Source organism: Wyeomyia smithii, chromosome 3 (assembly GCF_029784165.1).
Source record: "Wyeomyia smithii strain HCP4-BCI-WySm-NY-G18 chromosome 3, ASM2978416v1, whole genome shotgun sequence".
NCBI lineage: Eukaryota > Metazoa > Arthropoda > Insecta > Diptera > Culicidae > Wyeomyia > Wyeomyia smithii.
This window is the reverse complement of record NC_073696.1, coordinates 262,205,558-262,228,094: the sequence shown is the minus strand read 5'-3', so window position 1 is coordinate 262,228,094 and position 22,537 is coordinate 262,205,558. Positions and strand designations below refer to the sequence as shown.

The 22,537-nt window shown below is 39.0% G+C and overlaps 1 protein-coding gene across 10 annotated transcripts in view; it reads left to right on the top strand.

The window, feature by feature from the left end:
* Window positions 1-22,537, top strand: part of LOC129732272 (serine-rich adhesin for platelets) — a 110,080-nt gene that overhangs the window by 5,394 nt on the left and 82,149 nt on the right. For 8 of the 10 annotated variants that reach the window (XM_055692995.1, XM_055692994.1, XM_055692999.1 and 5 more), the window contains exon 3: window positions 17,862-21,322. In XM_055692995.1, the coding sequence (XP_055548970.1) occupies window positions 17,862-21,322 (3,461 nt within the window). The remainder of the gene's footprint in view (window positions 1-17,861; window positions 21,323-22,537) is intronic. The other 2 variants (XM_055692996.1, XM_055693000.1) reach the window with 1 other exon arrangement.

Sequence of the window (22,537 nt, the reverse complement as noted above, 5' to 3'; positions counted from 1 at the left end):
AAAAAATGGGGTGTGTTATCATGGAGAACGAAACCTACATAAAACTGGACTATAAGACTCTGCCAGGACCGCAATTTTATACATCACCGAAGGGATAGGATGTTCCTGGACCAGTGAAAGCCATTTACACCGAAAAATTCGGCAAGAAGGTAATGGTTTGGCAGGCCATTTGTGAATGTGGGAAAATATCTCGTCCATTCATTACGAATGACACAATGAATGGTAAAATTTACGTGAAAGAGTGTTTGCAGAAAAGGTGGTTACCAAGGTTAAGCAGCATAACAATCCTCCAATCTTTTGGCCCGATCTTGCTTCCTGCCATTACTCTAAGGATGCACTAGGGTGGTATGAAATAAATAATGTCACATGTGTCCCAAAGGAGATGAATCCTCCAAACTGCCCTGAAATTCGCCCTATTGAAACTTTTTGGGCTTTGACCAAGGCAAAGCTGAGGAAATATGTCAAAACAGCGGACAATGTTGAAAAATTTAAAAAAGATTGGCTTAAAGTGGTAAAAATGGTCGGAGAACACACTGTGCAAAAGCTTATGAGTAGTGTTAAGAGAAAAGTTAGAGAACTCGCGTATCCTACGAAAAATAATCCCAACTTGAATTGAAACGGGAAAGAAAACACTTATTATCTATATTTCAGAATAAAATGACCCGAGAAATCCTGTATTTTTTGTTTTATTCAAGAAAGAAGATGTATTTATAATTTTCGGTATTTTATAATTTTTTAATAGTCTATACCCCGAAGTCGACACCCTCTATCGAAATTCCTGCTAAATATAGTTGTTGCTGATCGATCCTCCAGCACTCTAGCTACATGCCCAGCTCACTGTAGGCTGCCGTGTTTTATCCGCTTGACTAAATCTGCCGATTTGTGTCCCTGATATACTTCATGCCTCATGCGTCTACGCCAAGCACTATTTTCCAGTTTTCCGCTAAGGATTGCGCTCGAAAACACCAAAAGCTCGCCGATCTGACTCGTTCAGTGTCATGCTTCTAACCATAGAGGGCCACCGGGAGGATCAGTGTTTTATACAGTGCTAGTTTTGTACGGGTTTGCAGGCTGTAGCACCTCAGCTGGGTACGCAATCCGTAGAAGACCCTGCTTGCGGCCGCCATCCGTCAATATTTACCTCACGGCTGTACCCAGGTATAAAAATTCGTCGACTACGCTATTCATCACCACCGCAGCATCAACATCCGAAGGGCTACCACGCTCTCTACCAGCGTTTCGGCAGAGTTTATGACAAGCCCAATTCTCGCAACTTCCCTCTTGAGAGGTCCAAAGGCTTCTTCCACCGCTCTACGGTTAATACCAATAATGATATCTTCCGCAAAACCCATGAGTATGATTTCATCATATGGTGGCTCTTCTTTGCCTACCAGCCCTCCGTATAGAACCTTCCAATGCGAAGTTGAATAATAAGTTTGACAGCCCGTCACTCTGCTTCAAACTATCAAACGTCACAAAAACATCCGATATCTCACCGGCCACCCTGATGCTAGATGTGGAACCATCAAGGCATGAATCAGCCTAATTAATTTGTTGGATAACTTTGCTCGCGCATTATCTGCCATAACTCATTTCTCTCAACTGAGTCGTACGCTGCCCTAAAGTCTATGAACAGATGGTGAATCTGCAAGTTGGATTCTCGGAGTTTGTCGAGGGTTTGTCGCAAGGTAAACATTTGTTCCGTGGTGCTTTACGCCGACAAAGGTTTCGTGCAACGGCCTTAGTCGATAGAACAGGATACGGGAGAGGATTTTGTGCACGGTTGAGGGTTATGCCCCGATAGTTAACTACTACAGTCTAAGGGAAATTCTTTATCAGCCCACACTTTCATTATGATGCGATTTTGAAAACCTGGGCGGAATTTTGAAACGGAGCAGCCTTGCAGTCTTTCAGCTCTTTAACTGCTTTCTTCACCTCGTCCATTGTTGGTGGATCCACAGCTTGTCCATCATTCTCAATATCAATTCTGCTCCTTTCACCGTTCAACAGGACACTAAAATGGTGTTCCCCTGTGGTGCTGATCGTACTGTGGATATGTCTCCACTGTTCGTTCAGGCCCCCTCCAGCTTGCTCATCGATCCACTCATCAACTTTCTGTGGGTTCTCTGCAGCCACTCCTCCAGTTAATAACCGCTGGATGTTTAACCGTATCTTTCTCGTTGTCTTTGAATTCAATACGTTGGATAACCGAGCGCGTATCTTGGATACCACGAGATATTGATCCGAATCAACGTTTAACGTAAAGTCTATGCATTCCAAGTACCGAGTTTCCAAAGATCGCGGTCCTTTTTCGATCGTCTAGGTCCATGTCCTGTTGTTTCCACCGGGGATTGGTTATCTGATCTCAGCTAAGGTTACTCGTATCTCGGTCGGCACCTCGTGGAGGTGATGATAACAGTTGTTTAACAAAGGTGGATGACCACAATAGGGTTTCAAGTGACACGTGCAAAGCCGTTTCCCAACCTATGGGTCGTTCACGGATCAAAAAAACCCACAAAAAATATTTAGATGAAATGAAATAATAGTTGGTTCAAACGAAATATTGAATAATGTGGCTCCTTAATAAACTCGCATTATTGAAGGTCCGTAGTCTTTAACGCGGATTCTCCATTCAACGCCTTTTCTACGGGGTTTCCTTACGACGTATGTAATTCTCGCGTAAAAAAATCAGGGTATAGTTCTCACATGGTTTTGGAAACATCACATTGCATTGAGGATGCGTTTTTTTTTCTGCGAGATGGTGATGTGGTGATGCGGTGTAAGAGTAGGCTTCGTTATTAGGGTGCTACCATGTGCGGGTTCCGGATAACTTTTCGTGCACAATTGTGTTAGATTTTCATACCTTTACCTGCGGCGAAGTCCACCAACCTCAGGTCAAACGTGAAGGTTGTGTCTATCAATAATTGGACAGAAGAACTATTCCTTTCGAACCTGAGCGTTTGTGTCCCCGGTGACGATTTTTATATCATGTTTTGGGCAATGAGCTCCTCTTTCACGTCATCGGGTTTGTCGCTTGTCGGTGTGTATACATTGATCAGGTTGTAATTATAGAACCTGTTATTGAATTTCAACACACATAAACGGCTTCACCTGGTGACACGCTTGATCTGTTTCCCTTTTATGACGAAACCGACACCTCGTTCACCTTTGTTGCCGCCACTGTAGTAGATGTGATATTCAGAAGTCGTACCCGCGGTAGGATCTACAACTCGGACTACAACGTGAATTTACGCGTGTCCTGGGACCACACTTCCTGGATGGCTGCGATGTGACTTCCACCCTAACATTTCGCAATTCTCTGGCTAAGATGCCCACGCATGCCAGTTCGAGTCTTGTTCTGATGTTCCTAGTACCGAGTTTACAATCGTTTTTCCTTTTTGTTCCCCTTGGTCGATACTGATTGTTTCGATTCGTATTTACTTCTGAATTATTCGTAGTAGGGTACTTTCGGCATACTTCCTTACTAGGGCTGCGATAACTAGTCTCGCAACGGAACCGCCGTTCTGGATATAACTGACGAAACACCGTATTTCATAGCTCAGCTATCCGCATTCCATAATTCCGAACCAGACGCAGTAATACGCCGCCCAAAATGGGAAAGCATGCGATTACGGGAACTCTTTTTAATTAATATACTACAAAGAATCGCTCCGGAATTAAATTCCTATTTTCACCAAGGTTACTCGTATCCCCTCCGTACCCCGACGAGGTTAAGATAAGGAAATTCTCGCTAGAAATGACAGCCGGGCTTTGATTTACACCTATCAAATTTGATAATTAACCTGCATTTTTGAATCAATTTACTCATTGAGTCAAAAATGCAGGTGTTATACCTAATATTTTGGCTTGAAAAAGTGCTCTATTGAGCAACACCTGAGAACACCTTTTCTAAATATAACATGCATTGCTTCACTAAAAATTCTCAGAGTTGAGTTTTTGTTTTGCATTCCCATGCTCCCGCTTTTATATACATAAACACTTTTATATTAGTTTTGGAGTTTGTATGAACATAAAGTAGAAGCAGAAAAGTATCTAACCAGTTTTTAAATTGTCTCCTATGAAAATATTGAAGAAATAGGCGATAATTATTAGATAGAACTGATTCATATTTTCAGGACGATACGGTTGGAATGAGAATCCCCTCTTACTGAAAGATAAGCGTTGTAACGACACGAAAAATAAAAGCTTCTCGAAAATAGATTTTACCAGTTTTCGCTAATTGTAACGCGGCAAAATGTTCGGTTACTGTTTGATATTAAACAATGGAGAAGAAATCGTTATAAAATTTCATACATAGCAATGTTTTTGACTCAAAAAAAGGTCCGACATCTCAATTTCTCGCGCTCGCGCTATAGTCACGCTACATTATCATTTCCCAAAGTGATATAAACAAAGAAAACTCATACATCGTTCCTAAAGGAAATTTTGTGTACTTTCCGAATCTGAAATATTATTGAAGGGTTTTCTGCAAATTTTTCAAGGTAGAGCCAAAATTATGCCAAAAGAATAGTCAAAACCTCATAGCGTCGCGGTACTACGGATAGTATTTAATTATCAAAAAGTTTATTATCACCAAGTAGCTCAGAGAAGGAGATTGTACCACTGGAAGAATTAAAATATAGCAGATAACACAGATTTTCTCATAAAAAAATGAATAAAATGATTTATCAGTTCGAAATGATTTGGAAGTAAAAAGTGTATGAAATTGAATGATTTTTTAGAAAAAAAAAATGTACCTAACGGAAAAACCCAACAAAATCATTACCGAAGGCGAATTATGCCTAAAATCTGGTGTAAAGGCATTTTTCTGACGTGGGACTACGTCTTTGTTTTCTATATTGGGATGCTTCTGTAAAAAAGGAAACGAAACTTGCAAATGTAACGTCAGATTTCAAACGATAATAACAGCATAACCACATGATGGATATCAATAATTAATATATTGTTGGATAGATAAAACGTGTAACAATTTTTAATTACGCTAGTCATCATTATTATTTCACTGCTCAACTGTGAAAACTGCTTAAAAGTTACAAGGAAATTTACACGAACAATGAATCAATCACACGCGAGCATATCTAGCACAGACGATGTGAAAGGACACCAACCCTTCCCTGTGATATTCTTTGTTTCAATATAAAAAAAAAATGGACAGAGTCTCCCCGTCCCAACAGGTCAATTTAAGTTTGCTTCCATGAATTTAGACTTATCTGAAGTCTCGAAGGTAAAGATCTTTCGAAAGTTTTGAAATAAGCCTTCAACTTGAACAATTTCTAATCCTGCTGTCAGAGCATAATAAAAACTGATGTCTTGAAAGAAAACATGCTGGTAAAAGCAACAATATCGTACAGTATAATATACATATTATGTGGAGCAGAGCGCCGCTGGTCTTTCGTCGTCTGCAGTGATACACGACTTCTATTTCCGTGAATTTTAAGAAAAACTGCAATGCTGCTGCATTTATAGTGATTAAAAGTTTATCTCATGAATATGGTTACCTTAAAAAAACATAAACTACTCAACAAGAATTGAGCATTTTTGCAACGGTCATAAGATTTTTTTTTGCATTTTATTCTCGATATTCTTTGAATAATCGTGATCGAAAGAGTAGATTTCTGAAAATACATATTTATAGAAGCTTAAGAGCCAGCGAATGCTTCTGAATATTTTGTCGATTCACTAGGATCTATTCAGAATCTTTGTTACACATTTCAACAAATAATATTCTTACGTATATTAGCTGTCTTTGTAATACAGTTAATGTAATTGTTGGCAAATGAAAAAAACTTGTCAAACAAAAAGCAGAAGTTAATCAGTTCCAACTTTAACTTCCTTGTAATTATCGGTTTTTATGATTTTTCGCTAGAAGTTGTTGAAAATTTTATTCAACATATCTTCTTATGTTTTCCTATGAGTGAACCTATGTAACGGCTTCGAAATTACTTCCATAATAAGATTTATGTAATAAATTTAATTTCATCAGAGTTGAATAAGACAAAATCATGTATTATGATAACGTAGGTATTGTTGGATTTGGTTCAGGAGGAAATAGTGTTAATTCTGATTCAGCTTGTTAAATAAATATTGTTCGCACAAAAAAAAACAAAAACACTTCACAATATCGTTCAGTGTAATCGTAGTTCTTTCGAGTGTTTTTCGGTATATTCCTAAAAAGAAAATTTATGGGGAGGCTGCGTATAAAAAAATACTTGAACCACAGAACAAACGAATCGTTGCTGTCTGCAGATTCTGTAACTTTTGTAACTAAAAATCCTTCTAATTGCAGTGTTTAGTCCCACGTCACCATTTCATACAACCCTAGGGCTGTATACCTTGTAGTATTCTAAACTATCCGAGAATTTCTCAAAAATTTCAAAAGTTAAGGCGAATTCCAAACCGAAAAATGTGTTTTAACGTCAAATTTTAAGGATAAACAATTATTTTTCTCTGGTATTCATGAAACGTTTCTATGTAAGAGTCTAATCGTTTATAGCTGAGGCATGATCGACCTCTTTTTCATGGTTTACGTACTAATCAATTCGTGTTTTTATGAGATTTATTACAAACATCAATAATAAGACATTAAGCCGTATGCATGAAGGGGTTTGCTTTACTCATCCCGTGCAAATCTTAGGGGAGAAGGTGAGTAAACTCTTTTAGTCAAACGGCCTATTAGCTCATACTGTCATCGTAAAAAAATTTTTGAATTTTTTCCCAGATAACATTTTTTCCTAATTGCTTATGGGTTTTTAGCTTCATTATTTGGAGCTTTCGAAAAAAAATTAGCAATCCAGCTTTCTCATACATTATGTTTTTATTCATTCATGCCAAAAAAGTTTCGGAGCACTGAGACTTTTGAATTTTAAACCTGTAAAAAGTGTGTATAACTCAAACACAAATTGTTTGCAGGTTACATTTTAGAAAGTTTATGTTCCAAATTTCAATTGAAACCACTTTTTTAATTTTAAGCTCAATAATAATTTGAGCATGAATATAGCAAGTATATAGAATGAGTTCCAATCGAAACAAAAGTATTGTAAGAATTACCTGCAAAAAATTCTTGTTGATTTACTTATGTTGAGCAAAAAACTAAAAGAGAAAATCGATCTAAACACTTTTTTTTAACAAAAATGGAAAATGGATTTTGGTCTGCGATTCAAATCTGTAATAAAGTCGACTACTCAAATACAAAGCCACGTGAACCCACCGATGTTATCTAATCTTCCATGATGTTTATCATTTTATCAACACGATGCTGTTGATGTAGGTTGCAGTGCTCAAAGCCACTGCTTGTAATAAAACTGCATGTACAGCAGCGGTAAGGTAGCCTAGACCTTCAATTATCGGTCTGTTGAACCATATTGCAATTTATATTGTTTTCATTTGAAGTTAGCAATAACCTAGGCGTTTTTTTCTTTACTTCAAATCTAGTCCACACCCCTCTGCTCGAAAAAACAAACCTGCTGAAAACAAAATTTTACAAGCTAATCATAAAGCTCTAAATGTAACTCAAACAAACTCGTCGCCGCTGTTTGCTACAGTTATCGTGAGATTTGCGCTTTAGTTGGATAGCAATATGCGCCAAGCAAAGCACAAAAAGTATTGCCTCAATTGAAATATTCTGCACAGCAAATTCGCCAACCGTTGCCGGGGGGGTTCGGCGTCACTTCGGGGTGCTTTTTTTCCTGCTCGCTCATCCTTCCGGCGCGGTTGGTTTTGTTTTTGGAGCAACAAATTTGCTCACTTGTGCTATTTTCCCGGCAGGGTAAGCCTACACTCGAGAGCAGCAGCCGTTGGCTTGCAAGCTTTTTCGGGAACACTTGAGCAAACTGGTGTAAGTTTTAGTGTATTTTTTTCGTTCGTTCAAAGAAGAGGAGTAAACAAAGTGCGCACAGAAAAGTAGAACAATGAGCTGCTTTTGTGCTAATTTACTTGCTCATTGCCAGCTGGTTTTGGATGGGAATGGAACTTTTCGGGCACTTGAACAGTCTAGCGGCAGTTGTTCGGGGGCTCCAAGGCACATTGTGCGAGATAATTCCGTCTGCTGTTGAAGTAGCTGGTAAATTATCGCGTAAAATCCGGTCCGAACATAGGGCGGCTTATCGATGGCTAGAGCAGCTTTCGCACTTTTTTGTCGGTAGGAATTATCTATTTTGGATGGATATATAAGTACTCAGGAGGGGTTATCTTATCTGTTGGTCGGTATTGACAACGCTTGGGGATGATACGTTTTATGAACGCTGAAGTTGACCTTGCTGGAAATAATGTCGATGATTTTCATTAGTTTTAATCATTGTTAAATCTTGTATTGGATATCCACGAAGTTTCTCTGTGATGTCTTTTGAATATGATAAGAGTAAGCAGTTGTAGTGTCAAAAAGTTTGTTTATCGTTGGTATAAATATTTGACATGAGGGTGAAGTTTAAAAATTTTCTGGAATAGTAAAATAGTGACGGTATAATTTATACAATTTTTCATTTTTGTGTAAAATGTGTAAATAACTTTATGTAACTTGTATATATTTAATGTATGTATGAGACAGTGATTTATTTAACAAAAAATATAAAAAATAAATGAACTATGTTATGAAAATATGTAAAAAAAAACAATGTGGGAAAAGTGAGGAATTGTCATATATATATATATATATATATATATATATATATATATATATATATATATATATATATATATATATATATATATATATATATATATATATATATATATATATATATATATATATATATATATATATATATATATATATATATATATATATATATATATATATATATATATATATATATATAAACACTGTCAAAATTTTAATTATTTCTTGAAAATGAGCTAATGTGGTTTTTTTCCGAGGTGGCGGAAAATCTGTTTACACACACCTGAAAAGAGAATACAGGGTGTGTGATAAAAAAGCCCTAGTTACGTCATGACGTTTTTTTTATTCTATAAAAAAGCTTGCAAAATATTACATTCACATTTGTTGACAAATTGAAAAAAAGGAGCTCAAAAATTATTCAGAATATTTTCAAATAAACAAAGGCTCAATTTGTCTTTAAATTCATTTTAAAATTTGTACTTCTTAAGTTATAAGTATCTTAGCAATAAATTAATCAAATATTATAAATAAGTCATAAAACTTATATTATTATCACTAAAAACTTGAAATTCTGACAATTTTTACAATATCTTGTAGGTAGCTGAATTTAGAAGAGGTAGAAGTGTTTTGTCTTCTACAAAGTTTCATACAATGTTCTAATCCACAAATTTGTCTAACATCACGAAACTCTAGCGTGTAGATGAGAGATAATCGCAGCGCCATTTTTGCGGCCAAATCCCGAACTAATTTAATTCCAAATTGAACTATATCAAAAACTTTGCAGAAGATCGGAAACCGATTGGATAAACTTTGCAGGCGCTAATAATTACTTTCTGCCAGATTTCATTTCTGGTCCAGTGTGGAATGCTCTTTGAAACCCTATCTTATTGACTATTTTTATTAATGCCAGTTGCCAAGCAAAAAAATAAAATTATAAAATAAATTTACGAGATGATCAGAACTCGACTGCGCTTACGATAATTCTAACCAGCCACAACGCATCCACTCAATTTTTTTCCGCCACTAAATACGAACAATTTGCACTTCCTTTCAGCGAGCATCATCACCATTATCGGCCGGCTGAGTATGTTAATTTTCCACACACAAATCTACCCATCTGGTGTGCATTCGTCCGCGCCCATCTGGTGGCCAAAAACCATGCTAATGCTATGTGTGTAGTTTCCCTCTTCTCTCCTCGAATGCCGCTCTAGTCACTGGCTGCTGCCGCTTTATTTCAGAAAAATTTTCCCAAATCTCTGCCGCAAAGTACTGCTTTTCGATACGCACATTCATATTCAAATCGATGGAAAAATCTGCTTTTTGCCATCAGTAGCCATTTAGCCTTCACGATGCTACACCACAGAGAAATGTTGAATAACACGTCATCCATTGTGGTTAGGGGGCTGGGTGGCCAACTTCTGCGGTCAGTTGATGAGACGGTGCTGCAGATATGATATGAGCGATAGAGCACTGCCATGGAAAATGTAAATGAACCACAAACTTCACGTCAGTTATCGGAGTCACGTGGGGTAAACTGAACTGAAAGAGTTTGTAGCTTTTTTGTTTGTTCATACTCCTCCCATCGATGAAGATGATGATGATGATGATGAAGTTAAAGTGTGCGATTATGAGGCCAAAACTTATGGTTGTGGTAACGCGATAAAATCAGCTTAATTTTCTACTTTAAAATCATCGGCTTTTTATTGCTCGATCAATTTTACCCGGCAACCAGGGCCCATCTTTGAGCCCCACTGCGCCCCGTGCGAACGCCATTAGCTTTCGGCCATTTAGTTTTCTGTGCGTGATTTTCCGCCATGGCACGGAGCGGCAGTTGTTGAGCAATTCAATTTACCTGCTCGGTACCACCTGTCTGTCATGTGTGCTGTGTGCCGATTGTTAATGATATACATATAGCTTCATGCAAGAAGTGGCATTTTTCTGGTATTTATTTTTTGCTGGTTTCATTTCAGCCCAAAATTATGTGGGCCACAAATTTTGTAGGGAGTGACGTAAACGATGCATGAAAACTAGGCCGGTTTTTTTCCTTTCTGCACTTCGACTACGAAGCGTACATTTCGTAGAGAATGTATAATTGTGTAACTTTTTTGGTTGTTCTGTCCTATTGTTTTAGAATTCTTCGCGGTAGAAAGAAGACTGTATGAATCATTATTAATTAATCGAATTCAATCCATTGGCAGCCCAGGTCATCAACATTGTAACCACGAATCCTTAGGAATTCGCATTCACAGTCTGTTGCCCCATATGAGACCAATTCACCTAAGTGGTCGATTTGCACCAGCGCCCGTTCCACATTTGACTCGGTAAATCTGACCTACTTGTCTCATCCGCTTGTTCTGCTTCGGACAGGTCATTCTGGTTTTTGTTCGCGCCTGTATTCCTTTCCCCTTTCTTCCGCTTTGCACGGTTTATCAATAACCAGCACTCGATTCAATTGTGTTGCAACATTCCACCGGCCATATCATCTTCGTCCGATAGGTAACTTAATTAATTAGGCGAGCACTTCTTCTCGAAAGTATGCCCTCCAGCATAATCTAATACTGAGCTAGTGAATTTCTCGAGACCTGAAAACACTCATCCTCAAGCCGCGAACTGCTAGCGGAAATGCTTCGGGTCTTTTTTTCTATTATCCCATATGCCCTCCAGATGGTCCACTTATGCGACCATATTTTTCCATGATTCCAGTAAACTTGAAAACACGAAAAGTCTTGACTTAAGATTTGATATGAGAGGATTTTCATTTCTAGCTTACACGCTTGTCCCTCCAAACGGTAAATTTGTACTAGAAAGAATACTTTCGAAAAGTTATCCATTAAATTGGAGGAGCCGGTAATCGATGGAAGAGCACGACATATATGATAACCGTACTTTCATTCCAACACATTCCCCCCATTCGTTCGTTCGATAGTGACGATGTACGATATGTGATGTGATATCATGAACACCCGAGTTCTCTCCATTGGTGGTTTCTCTTTGTGGTTCGTTTGTGCATTTACCCAAGTTGCCAACTTTTTTCCCAAGCAGGGGAAAAGAAATTTATCAAGTGTTGATAATTTGATACGTATTTCGCAAAAAACTTTTTTTTTCTTTTAAGGTCTGTAAAAACAAAAAAAAATTGGACAGCAAATCAGAAGGAAAAAACTTTTTTTTTCTTTTAAGGTCTGAAAAAACAAACAAAAATGGACAGCAAATCAGAAGGTTAAGGTTAATGAGAAAGCAAATACAGAGGCCATAACCTGTCCAATTGTCAGACAACTGAGTCTGAAAAGATGGGGCAATGTATCACCTATTGTCACATATTTTCCATATTTTTGAATTCATACAAAATTCTGAAAATTTGTCAAATTATTAATAAATGTTTTGAAAATATGCCCCTTCCAGCTGTTCCCGAGTTACGATACTAGCCTAACAAGACAGTCGTTGTAGGTTCGAGTCGAGTTCGAGTTCGAATTTCATCCGTTTCGTAATAACCGAAGTGAAAGGCGTCGTTTTGAATTCATGAGAAATCTAAATTTAGAAGATCTAAAGTATCAAAGGTCTTCTATTCTCTTTCGAATAGATTCAAAAATATTGGGTGAATAAGAAGTTTTCATTGTTTGTTTTATTGCGCCGAGGAATCATTTGGTCGATTTTGGTTGAAATTCGTTATCTAAAAGTTTTTATATTTTAGTTCTTCTATCACGTTATACATATTACTTCTTGAGTTAAATTTTTGTTATTACTGTTTAAGTATGTACTAAAAAATAAATGAAACTTCAAGACCCATTGGTTTCATTAATTCTTTAGTCTGGTTATGTGACCTATGAGCAGAAATTTAAATTAAAAAAACAGGGTCGCCAGTAAAAATAATAAACTAAACGAGCCGTCCGGGTTTGCCAGTTTAAAAATTCACCTTGTTTAAAAATGGAAACTCATTTTCAGCAATTGAAAATATATTTTCTGGGATACATTCTGCGAATAATTTTACAATGAATGAAAAATAGAAAATTATGTAGCAAAAAAAGTTTTTTTTACCAGAATGATGGTTCGAATTTTTACGTCAGAACGTACAAGAAAACGACAATTTTGATAGTGTGACAGATTTTAAGGTTCAACGAAGGATTATTACATATGTAATAGTGTTGATATGTCACCGTTTGTGGCAGAACACACAATGTAAATTCTGAATAAATATTAGTAAATAATTAATTCATCACAAAACATCTCCTTCTATTAAAAAAATGTAGGCAAAGAAGAAAACTGGGAATGATCCTTCGTTGAACCTCAAGATAAGTCCGATTTCTGTATCCTCCGATAGTTTAAGTTAACCAATATTTCATGAAAATCACTCGAGAAGTCATCAATAGCAATTAGTTTTAAAATTTTGAGTAAAGTCAGTCAATTATCTTCAACTTCAGAAACATTATGCCAGCAACAGCTGATGAACGGTGCTGCCAGAAGCCTGGATTGCATCAATGTTGTTTTTCGCTCCAACTTCTTCAAAAATGGGAAATTCAGTTGAAACAAATATTTTACAGATGGCTTTCTTATTTATAAAATGATATGTATTTATCTGGCAGCTTAGAGTCATTGACGATTTTTTATTATTTCGTGACACAAAAAACTTGGGGAGTCTCTTTTGTGTATTCGTTATGTTCAGTATCTTCCGATAAGTGCTCAAGCTTTCGCGTGACTTTAAGAAGAGACTGCCAAATAATTTTGTTTTGGATAATGTTTCCAAAGTAAGAGGTAATTATTTCAAAGGTTAATGGAAAGTGCATTCACTAAAGTGGGAATATTTTCAATGATCTATACATAAAGGACTGGTGAGTAATAACTAAACTTTTTAAAATAAATTGCTTATAGCTTCTCGAGTAATTTTTATGAAATACTTGGGTGCCACAGAAGCGGAAAGCACAGCATGCAGCATGTGTTATTTTTCTACATTTTTTTAATGCTGCGTAGAACAATCTGATAATAAACCGCGAATAGCTACAAATATTCATTAGATGGGAAAGAATTCGTGTAACGGATAACTTTAAATCGCGATGTCTAATTTTTTCAAATAAGTATTAAAAACCTCAAGAGTTTCACTCGGAAAGTTGATTTTCCTGGTTTCATTGAATTTAAGTAAGTTTTCAAGTTGTTATTGTCGTTTGAAATTTAGAACAAAATTCTTTTTAAAAAGTCATATCTTTAAAAATACTGCATCGAATTTGATGGAATTTTCACAGCGGATGCATTCTAAATTGTAGGATAGTAAGTATAGTAATAGTAATTATTTAAAACAACATGTTAACAATTGTAAACAATTATATTCTGGGGCACTGCAAAATCTTTAAAAAAATCACAAGCGTTTTCGACAAAATTTCGAAATTTTCCTGAAAGTTTTAAGTTGGTGTTATTTTTTGCTCAAAAGATGTGGGGTTTCAAAGTTGGTGCAGCAACGCATTTTCAAGCGAGAAGCAAGCGAGCAGTACTACTATTGACTTATTGAGTTACATGCAAGTAAGGTTTGTGAACTTAGTTAGATAGAAATGATTTTTAGTCGCAAAATTGTCAGATAATGCTTAGTCTGTTAGCCAACTTGATGTTGAAAACCTAACAACTCGCAAGTTTGCCTACACACTTTGCTTAAAAACAAAACAAAAGTCAGTCAGATTACAACCGTACATACTATTACTTTTAGTCGCCCATGAAAGGGCCCAGAATTCGCCCACTTTATCCGAGTACCAAAAATTCGCCCACCTATTTTTTTCATTGTTCGCAATATAGTGTCAACTCTTAGAACCGTGTTTAAACATAGAAAAAGAAATTGCCAAGTTTAAAATAAATTATTTTTGGCATAATTCCACAACGAACCCCGTAAACAATTAGTTGATTAGTGAGTGGGCGAATTGTGGGGTCCTTACCCTATTACTTTTAGTCAATCTGGTACACTTTCTGGGATGAGAACTGAAGAAAGCTGAATTCAGGGGCGTTTCTCGCTTGCAAATGCGTTGCGGTACCAACTTTGAAAGCCCATATTTTTTGAACAAAAAATAACACCAACTCAAAATTTTCAGGAAAGTTTCGAAATTTTGTTAAGCATACGATTTTTTTCCAGATTTTTTAGTGACCCAGAACATAATTTTTCAACATATTGTTCTAAATAGTTACTATTGAAAAAACTTCATCAATTTCGATGCAATATTTTTAAAGATATTTCCTTTTAACAAAAATATTGACCTGAATTTCAAATGAGAATAACAACTTAAACACATACTCAAATAAAAAAAAATGAAAAATCATCTTCTTGAGTAAAACTCTTGAAGTTTTAAATATTTATTTGAAAAAATTAGTCATCGCGATTTTTGGTGATCCGGTTCACGAATCCTGACCCAATTAACAACACTTTTTTACAAGACTTACTTGGCCAACTGTATTCAGCCGGAGAACGATTCGGTCAATGATATCCAATGATGTATCAGCAATAAGCTAACAAGAAGAAGGAAACATGGCAAGGCGGCATCCATAAGTTACGTAACGCTCATAGGGGGGAGGGGGGGTATCCTTGAACGTTACGATTTATTAAATATGGGAAGGGGAGGTAAGATCAGCGTTACGCAACAAAAAATCTCTGGAGAGACTCTCCAAAACCGAGCATTTTCTTCTACAGCGTTACGTAATTTGTATTGGGCGGTTGGTGTTGGCGTTACGTTTCGTTACATCCCAAGTAACAAAATAGGCTATATCTGAGTTTTTTAGTGCTAGATAGAACCAGAACATAAAACCTTCAATGCCGACCACGCGGCTCTAACGACCTATTAACAACAGCTATATACATGTGTCATGGCTAGTTGGCCCAGGTTTATTGCAGTCATCAAAACTTCATATGCGCTCCATCATAGGACCAAACGTTTTTAACAGGCCGATTTGCTGCCATAGAATGGCCTCGAAAATTTAACTGAGATTTATTCTCCAAATTAAGTGTAAAGCAACCAATTTTATCTTGGCTTCATTTCTCAATGACAACGTTATATACCGACAGTGTCGTGAAAACAAAAAAGTGTGTTCTCTTTCTATAATGATAAATTATTATTGTCATTCAAATCGATCTCGTGCATGTAAAAACACATGCCGTGAAATATTTATGGTGAAACCGGCCACAATTTTTATCGTGACTACTGCGCACCGCCGTAATTCTGTAGGAAATGAATATTCAATTAAAATATTATTCCTCTGCACTAAGGTGTTGATTGGTTAAATGCCATGATTTGTTATATTTTGTTAAGTGTATAACTTAATCCATCATTCGAATTTCAAAACTACCCTGTGGTATCGGTGATATTGTAAAATAAAATGTTGACTTGGGATTGAATTTCATAATTTTGTATTTTTCCCATTCAAGACGACATGTTGTTTTCGGATAAACCCTCGAACGCATCCAAAATCCTTCATCATAACTAATTCTCTTAATTTGATCAGAACATAGCATATCTTAAACCAAACAAGCCTATCATGGTATTCATCTGCCTAAATTACGATCACCAAGTTTTATTTCAGCCACAATTATAGCCTGCAGGTTTTAGTTTTAGTTGGTCATCAGCAGGACTATCATACAGCTTCATGCATATGACGGTTGGCATAGAATGGCTGTAAAGAATACTTGCGGATCATATTTCATGGCTATCAAATAAAACCAAAATATAATCATAGACTTTAATGTAAGGTAACATAAAACTAAAACAAAACAATACTAAGTCATTGAAGCATTTTGATTGTTACTTGGGATGTGATGGGGTCCAAAATTGTGTTTTTTTCGTTACGTAATTTATGGATGTCGAGCAATGATTTTTTGTTGAACCTTAAATGAATGGATGAAGAATATGTTTTGAATTTTCTTCATCGTCATCGTTTTCGCAGCAAATTCTTATACCATGCCTGTGAGTAATTCTGCGCCGCACATTTTTCCCTGAACCCATCATAAAAAAGAATTTTCAACAGAAAATTTCACTAAAACACATCCAGTTATGTGCTGTAGCATGTGCATAGCTAAAATAAGCTATGTTTTAGTAAAATTGTCTGTTGAAAAATAGTTTTTAAGGATGAATGTGTAGAATTGCCAACTTGAGCTCAGTTTTTTTCGGGATAAACCTGTTTTTGTTAAGAAAAACACCTAAGTTTTCATGATGTCTTCACGCCGCATGGATCAACAATTTTCTGATGCCAAGGTAATGTGGTGAATAGGTAAAAGAAAACAATTGAAATCAGAAAACAAATTTAAATAAGAATTTTTCATCAATATACTAATTTTTAAATGTGAAGATTTTGCAAAAAGAACTATTTAAATTGCATTTTTTATGTTACACGTTCCAATTATAGCTATGCCTCTGTTGTGTATCAAAAATAAAAACAGGGATGAAGTTATGCAAGATTTGTATAAAGTAGTAGAATGATAAAAAAATTCAAATTTATTCATTGATAAAAAGTTAACTCATTGATTGTTGAAATTGCCTTTCGTTGAACTCTTTTATATAAAAAATCACTCTGGTAACACTGACTAAAGCCCAAGACGAAGAGCATGCCATTGCCGCAAACTGCGATACTCCCCCCTAGGCGGGCGCACGCGGTGATGATCGCAGGTGAACCGATGTTGTCGCGGGAGTTTTCTTGAGCCAGTGATCATCCACAAACAAACGACCTGGCACGCTGCTGAGCGAACATTTACCTCTCAGAGTCGCGGTTTTACGTGTTCCGCTCTGGTCTCTCTCTCTCTTTTGCTGGAACCTGTATTCATCACTGTATGTACTTGTGATTCAGGGTGACGTGCAAATGTTGGATACACACATTTACTGTATCTAATATTTTTTCACTTTAGTTGTTTTCTACCATCATGTCGCATAAAGTGTATATAAAAACATAAATGAACTCTGTAAGCCTTTGGGGTGGTTCGGTTTCTGTGTACATAAGTGCCCCAAGTGATTGAAATGAACATGCGACAACCTTAGGCAGGGTTGAAGCCAGTAGTATCTGTTATCAGTTTCATCGACGCTACTGCATACCTATATACATATGTCACGTTTTTTTTTAGTATTTGCTCTGCCAAAACTGGAAAAGGGCTTTTGTGATTGTAACTAACTCTGTGTTCTCTGTTTCCTTTTCTGAATTTGCACCATCGAATCCAAATGCGCACACCCTACCATAACCTCGACCAAAAAAAACCAAAAAAAAAAAACAAAATGCACAGATCCATCGGTAGAGGCACCGTCAGTTGCAGAATGTACAACACCACCGGGTTCAGCAGTGGGCTCTTCCGTTAGCCCCGTTCCTTCTTCCCTAGAGCTCAGTAGTAATAATAGTGATTCACCTGCTTCACCTACAGCCGCCTCCGTTTCATCCCCGTCTTCGCTGTTCGGTGCTCCGGTATTCGTAGGTCATTCGCATTCGTCACCACCGCAAGTGAATGAACAGCAACAGCAGCAAGTGTTGGTGAAGTCATTCGGTGGTCCCACCAACACCAGCACCACCAGTGCCACTCGAGGAACAACCGAAGTGCTGCTTGTTGTCGGCGGAACGTCAGCAGAGAAACAACCGTTGCACACTCAGTCACATTCCAATGACGGTACGGAGAGCACCAGCAGCAATACTAGTGGCCACAGTAGTCGATCGAACCCGAATCTTCCCAGCAGTGCGTTGAGTGGTACACCAAAAGGTGGTGGTGGCGGTGCTCCAGCAAACAGCAGTGGTCCAGTGGGAAAGTATGCCGCGGTCGGAGGTGTTGTTGGTGGTATTAGTGCTAGTAGCGTTGATTGTGAGCAGCTAACCAACAGTTATAGCAATAGTGAGATCGCGTGGAAATTAAAGAAAAACACTTCAAGTGCTTCTTCTTTGGTTAGCCCCAACAACAGTAGCAGTAGTGGCACCAAAATGGTTGCAGCTAGTGCTGAAGAGATAATTTATGAGAAGAGTAGATTCGTGGGGGAAGGACTTGATGCGGGAACGGGTACCACTGTAGACGTGGACACTTCAGAAGAATTAAAGTATGGACCAGGAATTGTGTCGAAACTTCGCTGTCGATATTTGAGTCTAGCGCTGAGGCAATCTGCGAACAAGCAGAGGCCATCGCTTAACAGCATGCGTCGAGCGACCAGTTTGAATAATTTGCTCGACGAGGAAAGTGAGGACTTGATTGATGAGAAGGAACAATCGCAGGATAAATCTTACCAGCAGGGAAAAACTGGTCGTGAGCTACAACATAAACAAATGAACTTACAGCCGAAAGCTAATACCCCGGATGAATATATTTCGACGTTCCAGAAAAGCGTGCAGAACAGTTATACGCGGAGTGGCCGGCAAACGGAGAAGAAGAACGAGTATAATCGTTACAACAAACAGCGTGGTGCGGACTCGCTGAAACGGGCCCGATCAGTTGAAGCGCTGGTGCGGTACGATCACAAGGCCTGGGAGCGCGATAGCCAAAAGGAAAACCTATACAGCAGCAACGATAGCAATGTGATCATACTGGATGATATTGGCAGCAACGGGATCGCGACCGCCAACGGCAACGCCATCAACAACTGTCAAACGGCGGCGATGAACAAGGCCGACCTAATAGTGGACTGTGTCACGATCGAGGAAAAGATCATTAACGGACGGGAGAAAGGTGACCCAAAACCGAAACGGCTGACCTCGTTTATCGATGCGGACGAACGTCCCCCGCCAGATGTGGTCCGGCAAACGATGAAAATTTTCGAGGCGAATGCCAATCGCAGAGGTCGACCCATTGCTAGAACTAACGGAGCTGCCGGCGAAGTCGCTGCCAAGGTTGCCAGCTACAAGTCGATTATCTCACTGGAAAAACCTCCGATCACGCATCCAAAACCACCTCTAAGCCCGAAGAAGCCAAATATTATACCACGAAACACTAGTCCCAAGTCGAACGGCAATACCAACAACAATAACAGCAACAACACTGCCAACGGTCTCAAAGAGAAACCGATTCTGCCCAAATTGGACATAAACGCTATTCGTTACAATTTAGAAACAACAAACAATCTAAAGAACTCCTCTGCCTCCTCGACGCCAGTGCAGACGCCTCCGTCGGCGGGTTCTAATTCAAACAACAATACATCCACGCCGTTATCAGTGCGAGTAGAACCAGCTTACCGTCTCAAGTATGAATCACCCGCCTTATCGCCGAATACAACCCAACACAATAACAGCAAAGTCACGACAAATACGACCAACCGACCGGAGAGTCCTCGCGTCTCAACCGCAACAACGGCTGTCTCAGCTAATATGCAAAATAACACAAACAGTACTGCTCACACATTCGTCGACTCACCATCGATGCAAGCACTTACGAGCAAACTGAACCAGCTGAATATCGCGACCTCAACCCCGACCAGTACCCGCTCGCCAACGCCGTCTGACCCAGCAATTACAACGGCAACCGCAACGGCTGCAGCAGCAGCAGCAACAGCACCACCGCAAGTGCCGCCCCGCAATATTCTCCAGTACGCTACAAGCGATGAGGAGGATCCGGACGATCCGGAGGACCAACAGCGTGAGTATTCTATAAACAGCGATCACGGCAGTGACAGTCATTCGGATGACCTTGAGCTGGACGACGAACCGATCGCGGACCAAATAAAGAAGGTTTCCCGCTCAGCGATGGAGAATATTTCCAAAGCCGGCATTACGACGCAATTCCGATTCAACGGACAGTCACAGAACAAATCGCATCTCCCCTCACTGGCAGTCAGCAGTGGAAATTCAACAACTGCAGTCGGTGCTGGTGCGAAACTGATTGCCAGCAAGAAGCTGAATGTAGATGATCATCTATCGTCGAATTCTTCATCGACGTCGTCATCGCCGATCACAGTGCCAGCAGCAGCAGCAGTAGGAGTGGCGGCAACAGTGCCGTCAGCCGTCATCACCCAGAAGCCGCCCGTGCCACTGTCTCGGGAAAGTCTGGTGGCTAACGGGCTGAAGCCGCCGCCGCCGCCGCTGGCGGCTGCTAGTTTAACAAACAACAACCTCGGTAGTGTCAGCGCCAATCATAATCTTAATAATCTAAATAGTAGCAATGCCAATACTAGTGTTAATAGCAACGGAAGCAAAATAGTGATAAATGCCAACGTCGGCGGCAGCAACGGTAACACGAGTGGCAACGCGGATGCCGCCTCCTCAGCCGCCGCCGTCGCAAGTGCTTATAGCAGTGTATCATCAAGTGACGTGTCAAAAACTGTGAATTTAACCGCTCGCGAGATCGAAAAGAATCAAATCAATCTGGAGAAATCGTGTGAAGAATCGGTGCTGAGTAGTGCTGCTACCGGTGTGTCGAAAGCGAACAACAATAATAACAGCAGCAGTAGCAACAGTAGTGCTAGTGGCGGTGGCGACGTCGGCGCAGGCGTCGGCTCGACGATGGCAGCTGGCGGCACCAGTGGCGGAGACTTCTTCATGGCCAAATGGGGCTCTCCGGTGGTAACCCCGGCAGCCACTAGCAGCAGCAACAACAACAGCAATAGCACCAGCAGTGGTACCGTTGCTCCACTGGCCCCGCTCAAGAAGAAGATTAAGGCACCGCCGCCGCCCATCGAGGCCAACACGATGGTGTTCAATTTTAGCGACCGAAAGGATGTGCCGGATTACATCGAAAACGATGGGATTATCCTGCGACCGAGGCCACGGGAATTACCTAAGGTGAGTCAGACCTACTTTTTTGTTTTCTTCTAGCTTGTATTGCAATTTCAGGTTTATTTTTCTTTGTGTAAGCTTTCACGATAAGAAAGTGATCACTGCTGCCAGTGCAGTTGGTAGCTGGCAGAAGGATTTCAAAGTTGGATACTTGTATCGAATTTCCCCCAATACTTAAAGTTTATTCACCTCTTTTCTACGAAATAATTCATTTATGAAACGAAAATAAACACCATTCCTTAATTTAGACCTGTCAGATAACACTACGCTTCACTTATACCGGTGACAGGTCTGATCAGAATCAGTTAAAATCACTTGTCAAAATATAAAATCACGATTTTTGAACCGTGACTAAGTGTTCACTCAGCGGGAAATCTGGTCGCCATGTACGCACCTCGGCAATCAATCAAGGAAATCCAGCTAAAATTTAAAAAAAAAAGAAACGATAAGCCTTATCTTCCTGCTGGAATTTATCGAATAAACAGTTTGGCAGCCGCTATAAAAAGGTCTGTGCTTTACCTGCTGGGTGCGGTTTTGTAGCGTTTTAAAACTGAGCACAATTTATGAATCATTCACATTTTCCTAGTAAGGCCAGGTCTGTTATTTATTCTTCGCATTTTTCAGCAGAACTGTTGCCTTTTCTTTGTCAGCTTGTGGCCTCTCCACGCTCACGAACACATTCTACACAGCCGATCTGCCGCGCTGCTTGTTCAGGTCGGTTCTGCGCTCTTTTCTCGAGTGAGTGTTTCCGGAATTTGAACCTCTCGTCCATCGGAAGTGCGCAATTATCCGCGAGATGCGAGGGGGGAACGCGCTATTACGGCCAGATGCTAATTGATCCATATGCTGCTGCTTTGGGGTCGAATGAAGTTGAGTGTTCTATTTATACAATTGCTCGAATCCGTGTGTATCAGCAGCTGAAGATTTGCATAAAAAATTTTATCTTTACTGAGTCATTTGCACGACAGTGGAAGCTACTCGGTCATTCAACGAGGTTTTTTTGCTTCTGTTGAGAAAGTAACAATCATCGGTTTGTCAATAACACCATTGGAAATAAACCAATTCGAGCGTTTGTGTTTGTTCGTACAACAATCAACCAACACAAGTGTGCTATTCGTGACAACCAGTTTAGCGTTCAAAACCCATAAACTATAGCACAAAAGTGGTGTCTTTGCGAATATGTGGAATGAGACACAGGAAAAGAGTGATATTTGATTACAT